At 43.3% G+C, this 26,995-nt stretch overlaps 1 protein-coding gene across 2 annotated transcripts in view; it reads right to left on the reverse strand.

The window, feature by feature from the left end:
• The window catches only part of Xrcc5 (X-ray repair cross complementing 5), a 96,629-nt gene that overhangs the window by 41,208 nt on the left and 28,426 nt on the right, over positions 1–26,995 (reverse strand). For both annotated transcript variants that reach the window (XR_005286501.1, XM_038338727.1), the window contains exons 10-16: positions 26,523–26,585; positions 21,733–21,870; positions 20,771–20,861; positions 18,033–18,166; positions 14,925–15,121; positions 6,121–6,214; positions 4,141–4,210 (exon numbers count right to left, since the gene is read on the reverse strand). Coding sequence is in view for 1 of the 2 variants with exons in the window: in XM_038338727.1 (XP_038194655.1) it covers positions 4,141–4,210; positions 6,121–6,214; positions 14,925–15,121; positions 18,033–18,166; positions 20,771–20,861; positions 21,733–21,870; positions 26,523–26,585 (787 nt within the window). In the remaining variant the exon portion in view is untranslated. The remainder of the gene's footprint in view (positions 1–4,140; positions 4,211–6,120; positions 6,215–14,924; positions 15,122–18,032; positions 18,167–20,770; positions 20,862–21,732; positions 21,871–26,522; positions 26,586–26,995) is intronic.

Below are 26,995 nucleotides of genomic sequence, written 5' to 3' on the forward strand. Positions count from 1 at the left end.
AAAGGGTGCTTAAGATCTGGATAGAGTATGCTTTGATATGCAAGGAAATGTGAGTTTTGGATCATAAAGGGCCTAGGTAGAGAGATGCCAAGCAGAAGAATAAAAGCAAGACAAGAAATGAGCAGACAAAACTTTTGAAGTAGAAAGCAAGAGGGGGGAGCTGGAGAGATGGCTCATGGGTTAAGAGCACTGACTGCTCTTCCAGAGGGCCAGGGTTCAATTCTCAGCACCCACACGGTGGCTCACAACTGTCTGTGACTACAATTACAGGGGACCCAAAACCCTATATGGCCATGCAAAACACGAATGCACATAAAAATGAAAATAAATAATAATAATAATAAAAAAGAAAGCAAGAGTGGGAGGAGCAAAAAAGAAGCCACAAAGCACCAGTATTAATAAAGCTGGTTTCCTTCACTGGCAAGTCTGGTTTGGTGGGAGCCGTGGGGGCTGTGATGCAGCCAACCCTAAGAGGAAATACAGAGAACACCCACTATCACAACAGCAGCAGTGTCACACTCAAAGTGAACAACAGGCTGCTGATCAAAAGGCCCAAAGACACAAGATTGTAGATATGGGACATAATACGTAGGAAAGGGGGCCATCAAAATGGCTTAGCAGGTAAAGCTGCTGGCCACAAAATCTGATGACCTGAGTTGGATCCTGGAGCCCCATATGGTAGAAAATCAACTGATGCAAGTTCCCTTCTGACCTACACACATGTGCGTGCGCGCACACGAGCGTGCACACACACACACACACAAATATAATAATAGTAATAATAATAAATGAATAAATAAATGCAATTTTAAAAATTAAATGTAGGAAAAGATGTTGTTAGAAAGCAGAGAAACAATTTGCTAATCATAAAAATTTGCTATGTGAATGAAGCTTATGTTCAAATCCTTGTATGATTTTCTGAGAGGTCCAGCTCTTCCAATTTTACATTGTTTTTCATCAGCAAAATGGATATAATCATGGGACAATGGTCTATATTCTATTATATTTTAAATAAACGCTCATTGTCGAGTAGCTAGGCAGGAAGTATAGGTGGCAAAACCAAACAGGAAGTAGAGGCAGGTCAATGAGAACATGTCATTCTGGGAAGAAGGAAGTCCTAGTCTGCAGTCCTGACCCAGCCACAGAAGAAGTAAGATGTGACTGCCTCTCTGAATAAGGTACCGAGCCACATGGCTAACATAGACAAGAATATAAGAGTTCCTGAGCTTATGGGCCAATCAGTTTATAACTAATGTAGACCTCTGTGTGATTTCTTTGGGACTTAAGGGCTGCAGAACCAGGCGGGACAAAAAAAACTCGGTCAACTTAAGCACACCTCTTAGAACTTATATGCCATGTAGTCTATTTCCCTTGTTATTTTAAAAGACTGATTCAAACCCTAATTCTGTGGTGCAGGGGAACCGTGCTTTCCTAAGCTGGGTGAATCCTCAGGAAGGTTCTCTTTGGTGTTCTCATCAGAAGTCCTCTGTCCAGGCAGAAGGAATTCCAGACACCAAACTTCCCCTTCACAAGTATCCCCCAGTACAGTAGCAACCCAACATGGCCAGAGTTTTGTCCCTCTGGCTTTTGTGGTTATCACTTGGGAACCCGTGGAGAAAACTGTAGATGTGCCCAGGGATTGCCTCGCTTACTTTCCTGGCCCTCCCTTCCTGAACCAGCTCTGGGACTTCTGTCTTCTAAGGAGCCATGGTGTTTCCCCTTCTTCTCAAGCCTTAGCAATGACTGGTGACCAAGCCTGGGACAAGGGTTCACTCTTTGTCCTGAACACCCATCCAAGTGTTTCCTGAATAGAAGCAATCCTCTCAGACACAATTAAGTTCTAACATCCTCTCCATTTACTTTGCAGGACTGCCATACAGGGCAATGAAGCACTAGAATAAAGTGCTGCCTCCATGCTCCCCACACTGTAGATAGAAAGTAACCAGAAGGCTCCACATAGTGGTGGTCACAGCTACATTTAGTCCCTGAAGAGACCATCCTACACGACTCTGGAAGACCAACCTCTTCCAGAGGATGACATTACACACTGACTGGCCAAACTAATTGACAACAATCAACTAAAGGCTAAAATCCCAATCTTTCTCTAAGATACAATAAATATGCCAGGAATGTTAGCATATTTCTTTAATATCAATGCTTAAGAGGCAGAGGTAAGTGGATCTCTGTGAGTTAGAGGTCAGACTGGTCTACATAGTGAGTTCCAAGCCAGAGAGGGTTAAACAGTGTTTTTTGAGGTTCTGTCTCAAAAAACAAAAAACTGTATCTATGACTGACAACAAGGCCCTTTGATTTAGCTGCCCTCTTTCAAACACAAAGTCTCTATAAAAGTCTCTACTGATATCAATTCCTAAAAGAAATAATTTTAAACAAGCAAACAAACAAACGAACAAAAAACAGTCTAGCAATTTTCCTGCCTCAGCCTGCCAAGCACTGGGTGGGAGTTCACGCTCAGTGACACATGCAGTCTGAGACATTGCTTCTGGCAATCCTCCTGAAACTGTCATCTAGAATTCTAGACATCGTCGATTTTGATGAAGGGTGTGGTAGTTTGAATGTAATTGGCCTCCATAATTTCACAGGGAGTGGCACAATTAGGAGGTGTGGGTTTGTTGGAGTAGGTATGGCCTTGCTGGAGGAAGTATGTCACTGTAGGGGCAGGTTTTGACGTTTAGTATACTCAGGATACTGCCCAGTGTCTTAGTCAACTTCCTGTTGCCTACGAGATGTAGGACTCTCAACCACAATTGCCTGCACACCGCCATGCTTCCTGCAATGATGACAATGGACTGAGCCTCTGAAACTATAAGCAAGCCACCCCAACTAAATGTTTTCTCTATAAGAGTTACCATAGCCATGGTGTCTCTTTACAGCAATAAAAACCCTAAGACAAAGGGCTTTTGGTTTTGTTTGTTTGAGACAGAGTCCTGTCTCCTTGTAGCCCTAGCTGTCCTGGAACTTGCTCTGTAGACCAGACTGGCCTGGAACTCAGAGGATCCACCTGCCTCTGCCTCCAGACCTCTATGATTAAAGATGTGAGCCGCCAGGCCCAGTTTAGATGGCATTTTCTTCTGTCTTACAACTCAAAGGCTCTTTTCCTATATAGTAACATTTAACAGAACAAAAGCCTCTTCTTCCACCCCAAACATAGACCATACATAGACATTTTCTGTCTGCAGATTACTATGACCACAAAGTTGGTCTTTGTCAGCAAATGATCATGAACTTGGCCTTTGGCGTTCCTGCTGATAGGATCTGACCTGGTGACAGGTCATGTTCTCTGAGGCTTGTTCTGGGCGACAAGATGGCAAGTCAGGCATCTTATCAGACCCCAGATCACGCACCTATGTTTGGGAACAGTGTTCAGTAGTATTTAAGGGTCAGTTGCCCACCACAAATTTGCCACACTGGAAGAGAAATTTCTAAGCATACATGAAAACAGAGACATAGGGAAAAGGCAACCAGGAACTGCTGACTCTAGGTAGCAAACATGAATGTCCAGACTGAATGTGGAAACAAACCGACAAGGCTTACCAACTGTTATCTGCTGTCTTGTAAGAGACCACAAAGAGGAATGGAGTCAAGTGAATATCACTACCCTCCAATCAATTTTAAAAACTCTTTTGATAATAGCCACAACCTAAATGGAACTGTAGGTTCTAAATGACAAGAAAAGGTGAGGACAAGGTCACGTGAAAAGGATCTAGTCTGGGAATGCCAGTGAAGTGCTTCTGAGACTACACAGATGGGGCCACACTCTTGGGACAGGGGCAAGAACTGTGTCTCAGAAGACAATATGGGATCAACCTTACTCACAGGACACCAAAGAACTTTAAGATGGAAATAAAAGTTCCATAGTTCTGATCTAAAGTTTCTGCAATAGGGAGCCTGGCACCATAGTTTCATTTTTGCTTGGGTCGATCTGTGCTGTATTGACCACCCCAGTCCCCAACCCACTGTGCTCATGATGCCAACTTCGTGAGCCCTGGCAAGCAGGACAGTTCTGCCAGTGCAGACAAATGCTGTGAATGTATTGCAAGGAAACACCCCAGCTCCTAATCCAGACTTTACATCAGCTGGACTACTTCCTCTTGAACACCAAGTGAATGGCATGCCACTTACCTTCCTCAAAGCTGATAATCTTCTGTCTCACTAGAACACGGAAGTTTTCAACAGGATTCACACTTCCAACCTAGAGCAGACCCAGAGAAACACACCTGCAGGTCACTTAAGGTTTTGGCAATATCCCACATCTTAGTTTCATTCCAGTTGCCGTGATAACACACCATGACAAAAGCAATTTCCAGAAGAGTGTTGATTTGACTCACAGTTGCGGATTACAGTCCGTCACAGCAGGGAAGTCACAGGGAAAGCCCTCTGAGGGAGTCTGGTCATAGCATATCCATAACCAGGAAAAGAGAGCAAGGAATGTCTGCATGGGAGAGCTCAGCTGGCCTTCTGCAGTCTGTGAGGTTCCTAGGGAATGGTACCACCTGCAGTGGGCAGGTTTTCCCACCTCAATTAGTGTAAGTGGACTAATTCCCCATAATCATGCCCACAGGTCAACCTGACCTAAACAATTTCTCTCTGAGACTCAATTCCCAGATGATTCTAGGTTATGTCAAGTTGACAGTTAAAACTAACCACCACATCTCAGGCAAGATAGATGGCTTAATGGAGTAAGTGTGCTCTTGAATACAAAAAAGAAGGCCTTTCTATCATTATGACTACCAGGATTCTGTTAAAAGAAGATTCATGGATGGGCAAGATGGCTCACCAGGTAAAGGTACTTTGCTGCCAAGCCTAATGTCCTGAGTTCAATCCCCAGGATCCACATGATAGACAGAGAAAACCAACTCCTGCCAGTTGTCTTATTTCTACATGTACATTATGGCATGCACATGTGCATGTATGCAAACATGTACACATACAAAAATAGACCACCTCTGCATTCTGATAACCAAGTAGGAAAGGGAGGGAGGGCATTGTCATGTGAGGTCATACTAAATAATTTTCCCATTATGACATGAGAAACAGCAGTCAAAAGCTTGAGTCATTGAACTACTGAGGCAGGGGGAGCTGCTACTAGCCCTTTGACGTTGATGTTTTGGTAGAATACATAAATATGCCCATACTGAACATAACATATGCCCCCATAGAATACATAAATATGCCCATACAGAGCACTGGTAAACTTTACTAAAATACATTATCCCTGCTTGGCTTGGACCAGTGTGAGGAAAGTGCTCAGAGCATAAGGTTATGACTTTTCAGTACTACAGAAGATTCCCACGAAGCCCAAACCACTGTCTGGACATTTGATTTTTCTGGCACATTTTTGTTTGACTTTGCTAACTGGGGAAATGCTACGATCTGCTGATTCAAAACAATGCTGCATATATGAAGGTAATACATTCCAAGTTCCAAAAACCTTCTTTATCATCAAAAGAAACGCTCAGGATCAAAGGGAATTTGATTTGGAAAGTCATCACCTTGCAAATTCTGTTTTGAAAGGGGTTTTATTAGGTTTATTTTTATTATTTTTAAATTACATGTGTGTATCTGTGTGTGGGTTTGTGCACATGAGTACAAGCACCAATGAAGGCCAGAACTGTTGGATTCCAGGGTCATGAGCCACCCCATGTGGGTGCTGAGAGCAGAACACGGGTGCTCTCAACCATCTGAGCCTCCTCTCCCACCTCTGAAGTTCTACACTAGGGAAAGATAGAAATGGTGCACTTACTTCAATTGTATGTATTTGGGGAACAAGATTCAGATCATTAGCCATCCCCTACTTACCCCTGTCATCTTTACTAAATGGAAAACTGTGAAATTAAGCCAGTAAGAAAATCTGCACAGGTGTGCTGCCACTGAGGCGCTCTGCTCTACATCTTATTCAGAGCTGTTTACTACAAGCAGACAGGTAATTCCATATGCCATTCACTATTAGTTACTTCCAGGAAGAAGGGAAGAACATGGGGTGGGTCCATATGGTTCACAGACAGAGAGGACAAGAGAAAGTGGCATGCCAGCAGACTCATCAAGCCCAAGTCCTGGCCTCCCTGCAGTGAGAGGGAGGGACACCAGAAGAGCTCAGTTTACCTTGGTGACATTCCCTTCAGCCAGGCTGGAAATATTGATGTGAGTGTCTTCTTTCTCAGTCTTACATTTTTTAGCAGCAGGCCCCTCTTCGTGACTAGAAAGTAAAGAAACAGGTAAAAATTCCCCCTTAAAACAAAATAAAACAAATCAAAAATACAATACATCAGCTATTTTATGTGAAAAGTATAAAGCTATTTTCCAATCTAAAGTAAACAAACATAACGTTTAGACAATCTATCCAAATAGCAGGCCTCTCCTCCCAGTCCTGGGGCCCTGACAGGAGGCCTTGGAGTAGTGTGGGCTTTGTTTCACAGTGGTACAGAAGGCAGCAGCCCCTGTTGCATCACGGGGTACATGAGAAAGACGTCATGGCAAGCACAGGTAACGGGGTTGTACATTAACTAAGAAATCCATCTGTACACCAGCCAGCTTCCTGAACCCATCTCAGAATCCAGAATTTACGTACACAGAACGTTGTGGCTCAAAAATCCACCTTCCCTACTGTACTAACCTATGTAAGATTTCTATAAGCTTCTAATTAAAGTGTCAAAACTTTTACACAATCACAAGTTAAATATGCAAAAACTTCTTTTTTAAGTCTTAAATGTTTTCTTCAAAGCACACCTTTTAATTTGCTTTCTTATAGCCCTGATTCTGTTTGGGCATGTGCTAACAAAGTCCAATAGCATCCATCAATGTGCCAAGAAAAGATCGCTCCAAGAAAGGCTATCAAACATCTGCCTCAAGTAACATACTGGCTTTAATAACATGCTGGCTCCAAAGTCATGAGGATGTTAAGGTAATCATAGAAGAAAAAGAAATCCAATCCAAAGTCCCTGCCCATCATCTCCCCCACATGATGAAACACAAAGACATGAAGAATTTTCTCCTGGAGAAATAGTAAGTGTAGGCTAAGGGCAGCCAACAAGAAACAACTAAAATTAATAACTAATGAATTTGTAACTATGTTCTAGTTAGGGCTGGGGAGATGACTCAGTCAGTCAAGTGTCTTGCAAGCAGACAGACCTGAGTTCAATTTCTTAGAGCTTATGGTATGTGTGTGTGTATGTGGTATGTGTGGTATATATATATATATATGTGGTAGTGTGGTGTGTGTATATGCGTGTATGTGTTTTTATGTGGTTTGGTGTGTGTGTACACATGTGCGTGCATGTGCATATGTATACACATGTATTGTGTAATTGTGTGTGTGTACATGTGTGCACGTGTGTGTGGTGTGTTTGTGATGTGTGGTGGGGGGGACTCTGCATGTGAGTGCCTCTGTGTCATAATGGTACACTGTAGTTCTAGAGTTTGGGAGGTAGAGACAGGTGGATCCTTGGGAATCTTAACTTACGTGGTGAGCCACAGGCCAGTGAGAAATCTTGTCTCAGGAAAAATTTTTTAAATGTGGATGTTGCCAGATAAATGACATCCACAGTTGTATACATATGTATGCATACAAACATGCATACATATGTACACACATACATATATACCAATAAACAATCTATTTTAATTGACAAACTGTCAAAAATAACAATGTTTTAAAACAAGAAACATTATTGTGTTATGACTAACTGGAGCTAATGAATACACACATTACTTTACCCTGCTCTTTTTCTTCTTTAATTGTAATGGGAATAGTTAAAATCTCTTTATGAGCTTCCTCTTCTTTGGTGAAGTTGAGCGGTGTGGGTAGTGCTGGGAATCAAACTCAAAGTCTTGTGCATGCCAGGCACCCTTCCCTCTATTACAGATCTTCAATACTATTATTTCAAAATGTATTGGCTTTTTGCTCAAATACCTACCTTTGAATAATGAATCTTTAAATGAAGAGAAAATTAGGAAGGCAGAAACTGGATTCAATAAGGAGCCCTCTCTTACAGGGACTCGCAGAATAATCAGTACAGTCATAAGCTGTGTGTGACCTAAAACTTCCTATTCACTACATTTCCCTTGGAGAAGCAGAGAGGAGAGCAGACAATAGGACGAGGGCAGGCGGTGTAAGGGCGAAGTCATCATGGCTCTTCCCTTTCTAGAAGTGTACAAGTGCGTAAGGGCCAACAGCAGACATGGAAGAGAAGGACACAGACCCGAGCGAGATAATTCCAACGGACAGAGTATGAAAACAAGCCAGAGCCAGCTACCGCAGCTGGACTGCACCAGAGAGAAAGGAACAGAGCACAGGTGATGATCTGGGGACAAATATGCCCGGCTTCCAGGCTCAGTGTTTTGTAGATTTTTTTATTTGAAATTTTAACTTATTTCTCCTCCTCCTTCTCCTCCTTCTCCTCTTCCTCCTCCTCCTCCTTCTTCGTGTGTCTGTCTCTCTCTCTCTCTCTCTCTCTCTCTCTCTCTCTCTCTCTCTCTCTCTCTCTCTCTCTCTCTCTCTCTCTCTCTCTCTGTGTGTGTGTGTGTGTGTAGGTATCCACATGCTACAGCTTGCATGTAGAGGTCAGAGGACATGAGACAGCTGGTTCTCTCTCCACTGTGAATTCTAGGAATCCAACTTAGGCCGCCAGGCTTGTACAGCAAATGTTTCTATCTGCTAAGCCATCTTGCCAGCCCTAGTCTCAGCCTCTCACATCTTCTTGGTACAGGCATATGACTTGAGTCTAGGATATAATCTAGATTTTAGAGTTTACTTATTTACAGAGTTACCACTCAGCTGAGCTTCACTTTTCTCCTAACGAAAGCACAGCAATGGAAATTACCTTTAGTGTATCAACTACCCTCTTCCTAAACACAAATTAACATATAATATCAAGAAGCATCACTGAGACATACATGACTCAGTGATTGAGAGCATTTGCTGTTCTTAAAAAGATACAGGTTTGGTTCCCATCACTGACATGGTAGATCACCACTGTCTGTCTATAATTCCAGATCCAGGGGATCTAACATCCTCTTCTGGCCTTCACAGACAGAAACACATGTGGTGCATATACATACATGCAGGCAAACACTCATAAAAATTAATGAATGTATAAATGAACAAACAAATCTGGACCTGCCTAAGGAGCACATGTCCTGCCTGGATTTCTGCGTGTCTTTCTGCATCAGATAAAGGCCTCTCTCTGTCTCCTCTCTCTGCCTCCAGTGGAAGATGCAAATCCAACATTTGGCCAACACAAATTGTACTTTAAGACTTTTTTTTTAAGTCACAAATTTGGGTGAGTAGGGAATGGGGTAGATCCAGGAAAAGTTGGAAGAAGAGGGTTGAATATGATCAGAATGTGTTTTATGAAGCTCAAAACTCTCAAAGAATAAAAATAAATACAAATCTTTTAAAAAAGAATGAAGTGTTACACATACAATGTGTCACACTAAGTCCTGTGGAGTTAAATCACATGAAGAGTTTCTTAGGCCTCTAAAAGAATAGTTGAGGTAAAAAAAAAAAAAGAATAGTTGAGGAAAGGAAGGATAAAAGTATATAGTATATGTACCATATTCCCTGTATCCAGCAGGTAAAAACCGCCCCAGAAATAAGTACATGGTAAAATTTTAATATGGTTAACAGTTTCAAGGTCAAGCAATTAATAGTAGTATTATAAATTTTGCATTTAATATTCATGGCATCTATGTGAAATGGGAAAGGACAATGACAAAGGGCAATGATAATCTCTGAATTATCTATGAAGATACTACACCCCAGAAAGTAGAAACTACCCATGCAGCCACATGGACACATAAACTTTAACAGTGCTGCATTAGGATGATGGACCATTAGCAATTTACTTTTCTCTTTTACATTTACTTTCAGAAATATATAAACACTTGGTAATTAATAGCAAAATGTATAAGCAACATTTATGTGCCATCCATTGAGCTAGATTCTAAATCCTGAATTTGCAAACATTAATTAATAGTGTTCTCAATACTTCCAACAAGGACAAATTTAAGAAAAGTAAATACAAACACAGACAAAATACTGTGCTAAGAAACATATCACATCTAGCAAGTGGCTGTACCAGCTGCAGCACAGGATGCAGCTGTAAGGGCTAGAGAGAGCAGAAATGGAAGGGGCTGGGGATACGATCCATTGACAGAGCACATGTGTGAGGGACTGGAGTCAATCCCCAACCAAAGCGGTGAGGGTAAGGAAAGCAACAAGGTAGCGGGACTGTGTAGACTTCTGTCTGCTGGGCTCTCCCATTTGTGTGAGTCTGATCACCTTAGGTGGCAAGTAGGAGGAGCCGACTGAAAGCAAGACTAACAGGCAGTTTCAGAATCAGAACTAAACAGAGACTCTCAACAGAGGAATCTAAAATGGCTGAAAGGCACTTAAGGAAATGCTCAACATCCTTAGTCATCAGAGAAATGCAAATCAAAACAACTCTGAGATTCCATCTTACACCTGTAAGAATAGCCAAGATCAAAAACACTGATGACAACTTATGCTGGAGAGGTTATGGGGGAAAGGGAACACTTCTGCATTGCTGGTGGGAACGCAAGCTGTACAGCCCCTTTGGATGTCAGTGTGGCGATTTCTCAGAAAATTAGGAAAAAACCTTCCTCAAGACCCAGTAATACCACTTTTGAGTATATACTAAAAATATGCTCAATCATACCACAAGGACATGTGCTCAGCTCTGTTCATAGCAGCTTTGTTTGTCATAGCCAGAACCTGGAAACAACCTAAATGCCCCTCGACCAAAGAATGGATAAGGAAAATGTTGTAAATTTACACATGGAGTACTACACAGCAGAAAAAATAACAACAGCTTGAATTTTGCAGGAAAATGGATGGAGCTAGAAAACATCATTTTGAGTGAGGAAACCCAGACGCAGAAAGACAATTATCACATGTACTCACTCATAGGTGGTTTTTGAAGCCCTGTACATGAAATGTCAATGGTGTGAGACCTATGTTGTGAGGACAAAATGGTATTATGGCTGAGTGAGCTCTGGATTCAGACTGCTCACATTTATTAAATCCTTTCTCCAACCCTTACCAACTGAGATCTCAGGCAAGTTGTTCCTTTTCTCCAATCCCTAGCCTTCTCAGACTTAAGATGGCATCAACAAAGCAACCTACTTCATAGGATGGCCAGAGGACCTAAGCAGACAGAGTGAGGAAGCCACCTCATATCATACCGTGTTCAGTAAATGCAGCTGTTCTGAGGACAACTAGATACACAACTCACGCAAGGTTGGCAGAGAAAGAAAGCATCAGAGGAATCTGGCAGGGTTTTGAAAGATTAGGAAGAAAAATCTGAAAACTTAGGGGAGATACACAAGTTTCAAGAGGAAAGAATAACTGGCAATGTCAAATGCTACAAAGAGAAAAGTCACTGAAGAAAAGGGCTGCAAGGCTAAAGGAAATTGAAGCAGTTCTAGCCTTTGGATCTTCAGAGAGGCAGCAGAGGAAAGGAGAACGAGCAGAGAAAAGCAGTGTTGTAGACTATTCTTCCAACAGGCCCAGCTTGCAGAAGGAACCGCAATTAGAACAGCAATTAGTAACAAGTAGCACTCGAGGGAGGAGTCTGGAGTGATTGTTTTGTTTAGATGAAAGGAATGCTAACATGAAGAAGATGGAGGACAGAGGAAAGAAGACATTATTAGAGGGCCAGGATAACAGATACGACCACAGATGGCAGCTCAGGCTACAAGGACGGTGAAAGGTGAAGGATGCGGTGTCCTATGTCCACTGGGCCTGGAGAAAAGAAGTAAAGGTGACTGCAAAGTAGGTATATCAGAGATTAGACGGTCCATAAAACTGAGAACCCACCTATGGCCTCGACTTTCTCTATGAAATCACTACTACTGTTGTCATTGACAATGTGTTAGTGATATGATGAGGGTCTTTAGGAGACTGTCTAGTAACAAGCACTGCTAGGATAGGATAGGATGGGAGGGGAAGAGAGGGGAGGAGAAGGGAGGGGAGGGGAGGGGAGGGGAGGGGAGGATAAATTAGGACAGGATACGAGAGGACAGGACAGGACAGGCGCTGTGTTGGGTTCGAGGTAAAGAGCCTCCTGGCAAACCTATGAGACAGGTATTGCTACCATCTCTATTTCACTCAAGAGGAAACAGAATAAGCACCTTCTGCCTACAGCCACACAGGAGCTAACTCACGCAGGCTGACTTTGGAATCTCAAGTCTGGAACGTGAGTCAGATGAAGCTGTCTGCTGAGGGTAAATGGGGAGAGAAGTCTCAGGGAACTTGAAAAGAACAGCAGGCCTCAGATGATCTGTGCAGAGTCTGAAAGAAAGCAAGGTCAGGTGTGTGTCGTGTCCACAGCGCTGGACATCAGATGACCCAGCTCTGCTACAACACCTGTCCAAGAGATGATACTTCCACTTCAAGGGATATGCCTCCATGAAGGGACGAGGCTCTCAGACAACACAGACAGCAGGTAGTACAATGTGGGACTCCAGGCAGGGGCCAACAGAGCTCTTTCCCTTTAGAAATAAGGACACCACACCCACAAGCACAAGGAATCCGACAGGCTGCAGAGGAACGGCACTTTCTCAGCTGTGTTGTGTTCTCAGAATGACGCCATATCGCTAACTTTAGACGACTGACTTCTCTCCCAACAGTTCAGAGTGCTTAACCACTGGAGTTTGTTGCCATGGTATCGCTTAAAATGAGACTGGTTGCAATTTTTTCAATTATTATTGCCGAGGGGCACGGTCATAGGACCACTTTATTGAGCTGGTTTTCTACATCTACCTCCAGATAGCCAGGCTTGCCAAGCAAGAATTTATACCCCATGATTCATCTTGCCTGCCCTGTATTTAGAGGAAGAAACTCCCATACAGATAAAATTATTTAACCGAAATGCTATCAGGTGACATCACTGGTATAAAAACTAGTAACTCCTTACGTAAGACTTTTTTTCTTTTTAACTATAAAATTTCCTCAGTAGACAAGTATCACTCCCAAATCTTAGTCCCTTATCTGTCTACTAGAAATAGGTAAACTGGATTTAAGGATGGTTAATAAATACAAAATACAGCTTAGTACTAGCAATCTGGTTTTTCCTCCTAGCATAACCTTTAAGATTAACTGGAACCTTTTCATTAAAATGGAGGGTTTTATAATCCATGTGAAAGACACTGAATCATCCTTGAACAGAGAAGGTGCTAAGTAAATATGTGCTAAATTCATTGCTCCTACAGTTCTTAACAACTAAGGCAGGCTTCTGAGAATAAAAGGTAGAGAGCAGGAATGTGTTCAAGCACGCATGCCTGAGCTAGTTCCCAGGCCCGGGAAGATCGCTGGTCTGTGTTGCACACTACCACAGGAGCAAAGACAACAAATTGAGTATCCCAGGCTTCCAGGGCAAGGAGTGACAGGACCACAGCTGAAGGTACAGTCCCTGCAGGTCACAGCACAACAGCCTTCTGGGTCTCTGTGGCATGAGTTTTAACCATTGCTTTCCCACAGTCCCAGAAGGTAATCAAGATCACGCACTGGAGTTCAGTGCTGGGAGAGAACAGCCCTGTGGTTGCGGTGAGACCAGAGTACGGAGCTGCTATGAATTGGCTCCAGTGGTGTACGGGCACAGAAAGATGGAGGCGAAGTGCATTTTTTAGGGAGAAGCTTCCTGTGTAGAAGGCAGGATAGAACAAAAGAGCCATAAGCCTCTCCGGGGTGCCATAGGAGTTCATGAACAGAATCAATCCAGTTTTGTTTTGCTTTCAATTCTGACAAAGCTTGGGCTGTTTACCTCTGGGAAACTATGAAAAATGCAAAGCTTTCTATTCCACTTGTACAATAACTCACCAAACATTGATTTATAGAAACCAATGAAGTTTCTGGAAATTACTCATCCTTTTCCACTGGGTATTTATAAATAGCAAGACTTACTTTGTCAATGAAGATACAGCTGTGGGAAGGAAAGAAAAGAAAACGGGGCAGCAGGGAGGATCATGGTCTGATGTCAAATCTCAAAAGGCAACAGAAAGAAATATTACTTTGGCTTGCTTAAGAAAAAACTCACCATTAACCAGTCAATGTCACATACTCAAAGGATTCTAGATAGTGAACAATTTCTTCTGGCTTACTTTTGTTTATATGGAAATTAATATAGATTCTGAGATGAGAAACACTCTTCACGAAGTGTGAAGAGAAACACTCATCAGCCATTTGCAAGCTGGGCTGACATATCATACGAAATGCATTTCACTCCTTAGCCTGCAAAGACCTCCCTAATGCCATAATCAGCATGTCAGGGATGCGCCAGCAGAGCAGCTAACGGGCCATGGCTTTCACTGTTCTCCTCAGTTTCCCTCCAGAGATCTTATTGACACTTCACCACCACCACAGAAACCTCATGATGCCCAGCCTGCCCCTGCCGTCCCCAGCTCTTTACTTTAGAAAGGGGACAATTCAGGACTAGCAGGATGACCTGTGACCAAGCCAGATAGCTTGAATTTGATCCTAAAACCCATATGGAAGAAAGAAAGAACTAATATCCGTACATTGTTCTCTGACCTACACACACAGAAATAGAGAAATAAACATAAAATAAAAATTGTTTAAAAAGGGGGAAATTCAGCTTTGAGTATTCACAAATCTGTTTAGCCTTCCTATGTATAATTTACAGAAACTTTACTGTTGATGCAAAAGCCAACCCATGCCAGAAGGTTGAGCCCAGGTGGACATCAAGGATAACCTATGACTCTAATGAACAGGTATGAGAACTTAGTATTCCCACACAAGGATTAAAAAGCTGTGCTGACCCCCTCTGTGATTCCAGAAAACCCTGGGCAGCACCATAATTCCAGACTTGCCCCCACACCCCACACCCACATTGCTATAAATATCAAAGGTGACTATAGCAAATACTTACTTGTCTTGGAAAATGTCCTGAGCAGTCACTTGATACTTTTTCTTGACGGCTTCCGTCAGAGGGAAAAGGGTCTTTACTTTAGAAAGAGGAATCTCACACTTGGCTTTCATCTCAGGGGGGGGATTGAGCATACTCAAAATGTGCGGCTGAATTGGGGGCAGACGGTCCTGGGGGTGTAAGGCCCGGTGCAGCAGACACTACAGGGAAAGCACAAAGGCTAGAGCACTGATACCAACATCCAATATGGATTTGTTCTCTGGTCAGCAACCCTCATCTTTAATTGGAAGAGCTGAGACCCATGGCAAACAGAAGAGACAGAATAGGATGGCTCGGAGGACAATGGCCACATCTCAAAACAGCTATGAAACCAGACTCAAGTACAGAAGCAAACCCTCTGCAAGTCTCCAGGAGGGCCCTCATCTTATAAACCACTCAGGGAACACCAAGGTTCCCCAAGACACAGCTCCCTACCCTCCAAGACTCCAGCCTTTCAGAGTAACCTTTTCCTTCCCTTAATCACAGGTGCTTTCTCTTTCATTTGGGTTTTCGAGACAGAGGCTGAAGGGGAGCTGCCCACTCTGAGCCCCAGGAGAGTCTGAAAGACATGACACAAGCCACCAGGGAGAGCACACCGTGAGCCCGCCTCCACCTGCTGCCCTCTTTCCTGCTGACACCACCACTCTTGCCTGCTCCTAGCCCAGCCACCTTCTAACAGGTCTCTCAGCTTCTGCTGCCACTGTTCTCTGGGACCCTGCGTAACCTGAAAGTGAGCTCTGGAGCTTTAGATCTGAAACGGTTCACGTTCTGAAGCTTGTTCCTCAGCTGGCGAGTGTGACCTTCAGGGGCTGGGGTAAGCTGGTGGTGGCAGGTCACTACCCAAACCTTGCTTCCAACATGCTCCTCCCTGCCCTCCACAATGCGGACAGTCATCTCTGCCATGTGCTGTCCCCACCATGGAATGAGCCGCTCCACCCTGCCTTCCCAGCTGTAAAAATCCCTGAAACTGAGCCAATGGACACCTTCCCTCTCTTGTTTCTATGAAGTATTCTGGGGCACAAAAGTGACTCCTACAAGCTCCTTCTCACAGCCTGGGAAGTCCTGTACAAAACAGCCCGATTCCGAATCTAGCCCTCCCATTTGCCTCCTTAATCACAACCAAGTAAAGACGACCCCTCTGAGTTCACTCAAGCCAAGCTCATTCCTGTCTCTGAGTCCTTAACTCAATTCTCCTCCTGTCTCTTCTACCTGTTCCTAGTTCTGGGCGGAGCTGAACTCTTTTTATCATTCTGGTCTTTGCTCAGATATTAATCTCTCAGAAAGACTTCCCCTGATGTTGTAATGAAGCAGCCTCTCCACTTCCATGCTATCACCTAATCAAACTCTAACATTTCCCAATTCTGTGGTTTTCAAGCATTTATTTAAAATAGTCCAATTGCTTGGTTCACTTATTTATTATATAGTCCTTTCCCTTGAAAACAGAGATCTCTTGTTTACTGACAAACTGTAAGCACAGAAAATATGTCCCACATATGATGAGTGTCTAACAGATACTGACTGAGAACAAGGATGTCAGAAAGGAGCACCGAGAGTGGGGGAGGACCAAGAGTGAGGCAGGCTGTCCACCATCCAAGTGAGTGAACTGGACACAGGCTGCTTCCACTCGGGCATCTGCGCTTCCTTAGTCTAAGTCAGGCCTCAGCAGCACTTATATTTGACCAAAAAGTCAGTATCTAACACAAAGGTTCTCAGCCTTCCTGATGCTGTAACCCTATAGTGCAGTTAGTTCCTCATGCTGTGCTGACCCCAACCTTACAATTATTTTTATTGCTACATCACTACTGTAATTCTGCAACTGTTATGAATCTTAATGTAAATATCTGATATGCAGGATATCTGATATGTGACCCCAGTGAAAGGGTCAACACAAAAGGGGTCATGACCCACAGGTTGAGAACAACTGCTCTAACAGTACACGAGGTAGGTAATCAGATGCCATTAAGAAAAAAATGGAGTGAGACAGCTGATGTCTCCCTCCTGTGCATTTATTACTGCCATGGGTCGGACCCAGGTCTCGTACATGCTGGGCACACGCATGTGTCACTAAGCTGCCCCTGTCCTATCCCCACATGTAAACAGCTTGCATATTAGTAATCTTGAAGGAAAAAGAGTTGAATAGCTTTTGTAATTTCACATCATAAAGTATATTATTTATTCTATTCCATCAACTGTTTCCCTACAACAAAGAAAATGTAATAAAGAAGTTTTCATCCTATTGAAAGAAAAATTCTGGGGTTGATAGTGAATAACACTTAGGAGTCAGTATCCTGCAAATTCTGGGGACCCCTCAGGAATTCCACACCAATTTCATCTAAAAAGTCCATGTGCTCTTCCCTCCAGCATCCCCTTTCAACACACCAACAAGCCTTCCCTGTCTATAGAATGTTCATTTCCTTCCGAGTTCACCTCCTGCTTGGTGTGTTCCTAATACTCGACTCCCTTGAGCTTCATCGGCCTTTTCACGGGTTCTCTGTTCTAGACACTGATCCTTTGCTGGGGGTATTGCTGACAAAACCTCTTCACTCACTCTGTGACTGTCTTCACTCCATTAACTGTTTCCTTTTGTGTGCAAAGTGTTCTCAGTTCGTGAGGTCCCACTGTCAATTGCTGGCCTTATTTCCTGATGACGAGAGTCCTTTTGAGAAAATCCTTGCCCACACCTAGAAGTGGTTTCCCTCCTTCTCCCCAAGTTCTCTCTAGACAAATGGGATTGGCTAAACATATGGCTCTCCATCCTGCCAGGCTTACAGCACCAGGCCCTAGCCACACCAGGCTCCTTCTTTCTCTTCTAGATCTCTATTCAATGTTACTACCTCAGAGGGGGTTTCCATAGGCTGTCCGTGCACGAGCTCTCTCTCCTCCTGTTCCCATGGTGTTTCCATACCACTGCTGACCTATGGCTTTAGAGGCAGGCGGATCTCTGTGAGTTTAAAACCAGTCTGATCTATGTATTGAGTTCTAGGCCAGCCATCTCAAAAAGAAAAAGAAGGGAGGGGAGGAGAGAGAAAGAAAAGGAAAAAGAACCATAACTGCTGACCTTGCCTTTCTCACCTGGAATAGTCTCTGAAATTCGGGATTTGGAATTTTGGAGACTGGAAACAAGTCTTCAACGGTGTCTTCTTCCTCACTCTTCCTTACCAAACTCATAGCATCAATCAGATCGCCAACAGCACTCAGCTGTGCCTCTTAAAACAGCGATGAACCAAGAAGCAAACAGGAAAAAAAAGATTATTTCTATTTATACTCCATCAAATCAAATGCTTTCCACCTCTGAACGCAGCAGCACTAGCAGGGTCATACAGCACCTGCTCTGCCAAGAAGGATCCCCTAGTTATCCAAGTGCTTAACTTGACCTTTGGTTTTCTCATCTGAGAAAAGACCTGGGGGCTGGAGAGATGGCTCAGAGGTTAAGAGCACAGACGATCTTCCAAAAGACCCAGATTTGATTTTCAGCACCCACAATTGGCTGTAATCGTAGTTCTAGTCAATCTAACACCATCTTCTGCCTTCTGTGGGCACTAGGCATGCATGATACACAGACATACATGCAAGCAAAACACCCATACACATAAAATACAAACAAATGTCAAAAAAAAGTAGTTGACCTACCAGGCATGGTAACACACACCTTTAACCTCAGTACTCTGGGAGGCAGAGGCAATTCAAAGTCAGCCTAATCTACATAGCAAAGCTCCAGGCCAGCCAGGGCTACAAAGTGAAACCCTGTGGGGGAGGGGGAGGGGGAGAAAAAAGAAAAAAAAAAAGAAAGGAAGGAAACAAAACAAATAGCTGCCCTCTTGACTCTATTCCAGCTCTACCATTCAGTGAGCCTTTGGCAATGGAGTATCATATCAAAAACTAAAGAGTCTATTCCAGAAAAATATCTGTCCTAAATAAATAAATAAATATAACTCCTATGGAGATGTGAACAAAATACTTAGTATCCTCTGAGATAATATGTCTAAAATAGAATTAGCTAAAGAGAAAAACATTTCAAACAACAAACAACTTCCTAGTTAAGCAAGGCTTTCTAAAGACCTTGTGTAACTGTCAGCAGAGCCAGCAGCACCACAGGACGACACCCCAACCAGAACAAGCACATTCATCATCTGTAGGTGTCACCTTTTCATTTGGCATTCTATATACACCTGAGAACATCCATTCACACTCTTAAGTTCCTTATGTCAGAAACATGGCCATTTCCCTTAGATGTCTTCCTTAATCTCTAGCGAGAGCCTTTCAGTAACAATCTACCAAGTCAATACAAATGGCACAGCCCAAAGCTATGTGGACAAGAAGCAAGTCTTTCCTGGAAAGCTGACTGTTCTATCACCTGTATGCCTTGCATGCTGCTGGTTCATGGCGGTTCACAAGGCCATCCAACTAACTACTGTGTCTAACGTCAATCACGGGTGGAAAGTGGAAAAGTAAGCACTTTCAAAGAGTTCCTTATGTTTCCATTCTCTACTCCTTAAATGTCACAAGATGAAAGAGTATATAGACATTCCCGAGGCACTGTCTGCCTGTGTCTGAAACGTCCATAGGCGGTTTCAAGCAATGCCACAACCATCACCATCATGAATGATAAATAAGGCAACTCAGATCTATTTCTTGCACAAGAAAACATTCAGTGAATCTCACCTGCTAGCTTTTGCTAGATCACTCTGATATTATAAACTCCTTCCTAAACATCAACTTGGGAAAGGTGCCAATAGCTTTAAGAAAAATCACTGAGTTACAGGAAATAGGTCAGCTGATCAAAAGATGTTCAACTTTTAGATTCGGGCCAATTTATAAAATAACTTCTCAACGAGTTTGGAATGAGGGCTGGGTGTAGCTCAGTGGCTAAACTGGGTGCTTAGTAAGCATGAAGCCTCAGATCAGTCCCCGATGCTTCCTTAATTACTTAACTCATAATCAGGAGGCAGAGACGCACTCAACAACACATGACTTCTCTCATGTTCAGGTCCACATACCCTCCACCATGACAGAAAGAGACCTAGCTCTAGAGGAAAGGACACATTTGGTTTCTCGGTATTTTTATAGCACACTGATCCCTAAGAATTCATAGAAAGAATCCCATTTGCAAAGTCCCCTCTCCATTCCTTAGCCCTACCGTGACACGGATGATACAGTGTGTAACCTAAAGCATCCTCCATTGTCTGTTCTATTTCCTGACCTCTCCTAAAACCTCTGTCATCATTCATTGCTGTTTATTTTTTGCTGCGGGATGGGGGGGAGGGGGCGTTGACATTCTGCCCACACACAACTACACAAACTGTGAGCTGCCTGGAAGACAGTGCTAATAACTGTGAATCACTCTGGCACCCCGACATCTACAGCCAGATGTAACTCCTGGGAGCCAGCAACAAGCAACAGCGAGAACTGAACTGCGGCTGTAAACTCTAAGGAAGAAGAAAGCAGAGACAGCACTCTGACTACTGCCACTGTCGTCTCAGCTGCATGCAGGACACGGACATTCACAAATTCGCTTCAGCGACAGCAAACTTTCTGCTCACAACTGGAGAACAGACCTCCAACAAGCTGCTCCTCAGATGTGTGCCATAAGTCAGAAGGGAGAACCTGACAGTTGGGAAGGTTAGGAGAACCCGCGACCTATCAGAACACCTGCTGAACCATCCTCATCATTATTGGGAGTGTGTGATTAGAATCCAACTACTTCACCCCATGAAGTCCTGGCACCATCAGCAGCTGTAGCCAGGTGATTTCCCAAGAACCAGCGTGCATGAAGAGCCATTAGTGAGCTAGCTAAGTGGAAATAAACTCACCTGTGGGAGTGCACTTCTTATTGTTTCGCAGTGATGAAAACATGTATTGCCGCAAGTCTTCCATGAAAGGCAGCTGCACATAAACTAAACACTAATGAGAAAGAAGGAGATAAAAAGCAGAAGCCATCAAATTAATGGAACTATATATAAGTGGTCCCAGGAGCTGTGGAAGAGGCACAGCAGAAATACTTCCAAACTTAGTCTAAATCTGACACATGTAAAATAAAGTATTTGACTACTAATAACTTCACACTTGCAAACAGTATGACAGATACCAGATACAAATGAGATGTCTCAAGGAAGCCTGATAAAGAACTGCAAAATGCAGGACCAACCAGGAAAAATGGGAAGAGCCTGGATGGCAGGACATCTGACTAGGAAGTCAGTATCTCTACCTTCTCTTACATCCTGGCCACATGGAGTTCTCAGCAGAACTGGGAAGCAATCCTGATCTGTACTTTAAATAGGAGAGCCTCAAGTAGACTGAACTCCACAGGAGTCACAATAAAAGCACATCTACAGTCTTTATTCATGGTCCTTATGTGCTAAACTGGAGGTGATTTCCCACGCGGCTCTGAAAGGGCCAAAAGGATGAGAACTCGGAGAAAGCCTTGCGTCACCTTTACTAGTTTAATAAAAAGACCCTTAAATACTTTCATGAGTCATGTTGTTTTCTAACTGAAAAGCTGGCTCATGGACCAGCAAATCCCAACACTATCTGGGAGTTTGCAAGAAATTTATAAACAGGGCCCACTCAGACTTACAGAACTAGAATGTGTATTTTAACAAGATCCCAAAGCAGTGCTTAGAATAAAGGGACAGAGGGGAAATGAAGAATAGCCTTGCAGGTGTGAAGCCATGGGTTGCACGGGATGGATCCCCAATAATTCAAAAAAATGGATTTTTAAAAACAAAAAGGTGAAAACAGGGCAGGGGAGGACGAGAAAGGCCTACAGGTTTACCTCATAGGCATCCTTAATATAAGGAAAAGCTACACCAACTTGAGGATTCGCTCTTTTGTCATAAGCATATCGAACGATGGCAACCATGTTTAATTCATCCAAAGCATGAATAAGGGAAGAAAGGGCTACAGCCGCCGCCTGGAAGAAACATGTGTGTGTCAGCACAGGTCCAGCATATGAGTGTCCACACAAACGACAGGGCCTGGACACTCACACAGGGGTCTCTTCCTGTTTCAGGCATCTTTTCTAAGTCTCCACAGCTCAGGGGTAGAATACCTGCTTAGCATGTGCAAAACCCTGGGCTGCATCTACAACACCAACAGGCAAAACAAAACAGCGTCCGTTTCCACACTTCAGGATCCAATAGTATTCTTAGTGTGACTCTTTACGACTTTACTAACTAGACCCCTACAACTTTGACCTCCTTTTCTATGAGTTTAAGCCCACACTCTATAAATTCAAGACTTAGCTTTCCTAAACAAAATCTTTCTCTCTCCTTGTATGAATTACTACTGTATCTCTTTTTTTCCTCAAAACCTTCTGAATCTGTTTAGAACATGATTATTCTTTGATTCAATTCAGCTATGCTTTCTACTTTCTTAATGAAACTACCTTCCAGAGTCCATGACTTCTACCTGCCAAATCTTTGGTTGGTGGACTCACCATAGCTTCCTGCCTGACCCTCTTTCTCCACACTCTGACTGCAGAACTAACAGGGTCCTCTACTCTGTGTGGGCCACTGTTCCCCAAGTTGTTTTCTTCTTCCAATTACTTCTTAAAGTCTACTTTCCACCTTCCTTTCTTCCTCTTGCTCTAAAATTCAACTTAGTGATTATTTCATCTAGTCCCATGAGTTGAAGAGTCAAAAATCTTTGAAACTCTTCTAAGAGGGTGGGGAGACAGCTCAGTGAGTAAGAGTGCTTGTTCTAATTGATTAAAGATCTAATGTCAAATCTCTGGCATCTATGCTTGAGTCTCTAGCATCCACATAAAAATCTAGGCTGCAAGTGCCTGTAACCCTAGAATGGCCACACAAACAGATTCTCCTAGATGCGGGTATAGACTGCGGCCAGACGCCTCACCTGGCCACACCACTACTACCCTTCCCTCTTGTAACCCTACTTCCCCTAACAGCTCCTCCCACTCAACCAAACTATGGCCTCAAAGCCCCTGACAATACCTTCCTCATCCCTCAACTCGACTTCTGTGCCATCTCTCAAGCCCATTACTGCTCCTGCCCAAAGAGCCATGTCAGTCCCTTCTACCAACCGGGAACAGTTCTACTCCAGCCTCGTAGAGCTGATCAGTAGTAGGGCTGGGTCTTGTACTTTGCGTCTCCTGGGGCTTCTGCTCATGTAATTTCCTTCTGGTTGCAACTCCACCATGTCTCCTAACCCATTTCAGATCTGCCTTGCTCAGTTTCATCTTCCCAATTCCCAAACACTACACTTTTCCTGTACCATAGCTAACCCGTACCCCACCCCTTCATACAAACCTATGGCCTCAATAGCTTGCCATCAAAATTGTCTACAGATTTCAAAAGAGAGAAATCTCCCTCATTTCAAGGAAGACTTACACTAACCCTGTCACAGAGCGAAGAGGACTCTGTGACTTCACTGAGCAAACATGTTCTTTACTAGTACAAATGAGACACGTAGCAAACACGACATGCACGTTCTAATACTACGTCCCATAAAAGAGGACCAGAAAAGCAAAATGTCTAAGGAAGAAACTCTTTCTAATTTGTTTGAAATTTGAATTTGTGTGACAAGACCAATCAGGATATTTAATATAAATGATGATGGGTTAATGATCTTTTTTTGTTTGTTTGTTTGTTTTTGTTTTTTGAGACAGGGTTTCTCTGAAACAATCCTAAACTGTCCTGGAACTCGCTTTGTAGACCAGGCTGGCCTCAAACTAACTGAGATCCGCCTGCCTCTGCTTCCCAAGTGCTAGAATTAAAGGTGTGCACCACCACTACCCAGCTAAAGATTATCTTCTATATTGTAACAATACTAGTCCTGCATTTAACTCAACTGAGTCCCCATTCCTTTTCTTCCTCCTCTCCCCTTTTTGTCCACACACAGTGCAAATCAGCACATAAATGTATACAGTCTACACACACACACACACACACACACACACACGCACACACACACACACACAATCACAAGTAAATAGCCAGAGAAAAATTTTAAGGAGTTATTCACAGAATATTTTAATTGAAAACCAGTAATATTCACCTGCTTTAACAACCCTTACTGATGTGGGAGGGTTTTCTATCTATCTATCTGTTGCTTTCATTGGTTAATTAATAAAGAAAACTGCTTGACCCGATAGGTCAGAACATAGGTAGGCGGGGAAGACAGAGCAGAATGCTGGGAGGAAGAGGGAAGTGAGGCAATCGTCATGCCTCTCCTCTCTGGGTCCGACGCCATGGATCCAGGATCCAGCCACCAGGTCAGACATGCTGAATCTTTCCTGGTAAGCCACCACCTCGTGGTGCTAAACACATTAATAGAAATGGGTTAGTCAAGATGTGAGAGTTAGCCAATAAGAGGCTGAAACTAATGGGCCAGGCAGTATTTAAATGAATACAATTTGTGTGCTGTTATTTCCGGGGCTAAGCTAGCTATGCGGGAGCCGGGCAGGATGAAAAGCAGGCCTGCCCGCAGCTCCCACTACACCTTACAATGACCATGATGGGTACTATTGGAGACCTCGCTGGCAAACTTCCAGAGACGGGCATCTGACTACCTCACATAGAGCAACCCACCTGGAGTTAGCAATCTTGGAGCAACCCCCACCTGTTGGCCCCAGTTCACGTCTCTGGTGCAAAGCACAGATTAATGTCTGCTCCACATGATCATCCCCAGATTGCATGAAGACAACTATTACGTCTGTCATCGCCCTCCTACTCCCCGTCTACCCACACGAGCCTGCTGCATGCAGCTTTTACTGCAAGCTCTCATACAGCAGCGCTTTCCCTATTCTCCTATGTATCACATGAGCTCCAGTTAGATAATACCAGTTTTTGACTACCACACCAAAAACTGACAGACACCAAGGGGCCATTAGGAAATGAAGGTATCTTTTTTTTTTAAAAAAAAAAAAAAACTTCCAAGTGACCTTATAACACATAAAAGCCATATCTGTTACAATCCACAAAAATAGAAATCGAAGGACTTTGGGAAAAAAGAAACACCCAGGTCACCAATACCTGCCCCAAATTATCTCAAGGAAACAATCAGAGACAGCTTGCCCTACCTTTGGATCTATCTGTACTTAGTAACTGACTGCAGAACGGCCAGCTATAACCTTGCAGCTAACCTTACCGAGGAACTTCCACAGCACGCCAATCAGGGTGTACCCACTCCCCAGAGCACCAATGTGCCAATGGGATATCTTTCATAACAACTGCACAGATGTCCCGGTCCTAATAAAACCCCAAACCTTCCTCCCTTCTTCAAGCACACCAGCTACCACGCTCACGTACATGCATCTAGTGCAATCCCGGTCCTTATTCCAAACACAAGCTGCTTTGTTAGGAAGCTGTCCCTACGTTTTCACTTGACTTTGACAACAGAACTTAGTCACTTATTGTGAATCTGAACGCAGCTCGCGTGCCTCAGTGCGGCTCTGTGACAGAGCATTTTCTCACTGCCTCCTAACAGTGCTCGTGAAGCCATCACAATCTCCTTGGTGGAAAAGGAAAACAAGCGGGGATTAAATGCACAGCTGAAGTTTAAAAAGTCATGGTTTAACAATACACACCAGACCAGACCAGCACAGCCTCTAAGAAGGCTTGATTCAGAAGAAAACCATGAACTAGAATTCTCAAATGGGAAGTCATCTATGTGTTGTAATGAACTCACCCCACCAGTAAAGTGGAAGAAAAGCATCTTCTTTTCCTAATTTTAACTGTTCTCAGACAACAATCACAGGACCATCTACTAGGTGAGCAGCCAGCCACATTCCAGAGGTGGGGAGAAAAGAGGTCACCAATACCCTACTCCCACCACAAATCAATCTTCTACATTAAATTCATTATTTTCTAATACACATGCTTTTGGATTTTAGAAGCCTACTTACTCTCTTAAACACATTTTATATTGAAATTTTCAGTTAAAATCAACACCAATGAAATATTAAGTGTTGACTTAATATTTCAGAAAGAAAACAAGGAGCAAGGTGTGAATGTAGGACATGCAAGTCATCAAAGTTGTCAGCCAGCAAGAGGCCAGCCTGACAGTAGAGACTCTCAGGAACATGGCGAAAGAGGAAACAGTTTCCAGGTCAGGCCCACTCTCCAGGTCCACACACCAGACTAAACACTAAACAAGTGTCAACCTGACCCAACCCTCCTGAACACCTGACAGGAAATTCCTACACCTAAGTCAGACTGGTCAAAGGTTACTCTTTGTGCAAGACTATGGCCTCCAGTCTTATGCTCAAGCAAAAACAAACTCATTTATCATTTTCCCATTGTCAGAGTTAAAGGTTGGTGATTTTCCCACCACTATTGAAAACTGTTCATATCATTTAAAACAGAAAGGCAGGCCATGTGTGGTGGTGCATACCTTTAATCCGAGCATCTGGGAGGCAGAGACAAGCTGATTTCTGAGTTTGAGGTCAACCTGGTATAAGAGAGTTCTAGGACAGCCAGGACTACACAGAGAAACCTTGCCTCAAAAAAAAAAAAATTTAAAAAAAGGACCATAATCAACCCACTTCCCTAAAATAACAGCTCGATTTTGTAGTACTATCTCAAAGTTCCACACCCAACTCACCTCATCATCTTTTGCTGCAAAGACCTTTAGAACTTGATATCCCATAAAGAATCTTCTATGGACCTACAAGAGATGGGGAAAATTAGTTTTGAAGCAGAATGAGAAATAAACACAGCTGTAAGGTCACACATTGCTAAGAATGTCTACTCAAATTGTTCTTATATCAAGAGTGACAAGAAACAATTTAGTACCTGAAGCTTAACTTGATAAGCACCCAGCCCATGCCCTGTATTGTTCTTTATATTATCTACTAAAACAGAGCAGTGAACAGGATGTAGCCAGGTCCTTCAGAAGGAATTCAATGCAATGCTGTCCAATGTTATATGATGTCCTAAGAACACAGAACTGGACTTGCTAGCAAAGGTTTCAGAAGAAGCATGCACACACTGACACCTCAGCCAAGAACTAACCAAAGGAAAAGTCTAAGGGTTGGAGAGAGGGCTCAGCTGCTAAGAGCAGCAGCTGCTCTTACA

This window comes from Arvicola amphibius, chromosome 8, assembly GCF_903992535.2.
Source record: "Arvicola amphibius chromosome 8, mArvAmp1.2, whole genome shotgun sequence".
Taxonomy (NCBI): domain Eukaryota; kingdom Metazoa; phylum Chordata; class Mammalia; order Rodentia; family Cricetidae; genus Arvicola; species Arvicola amphibius.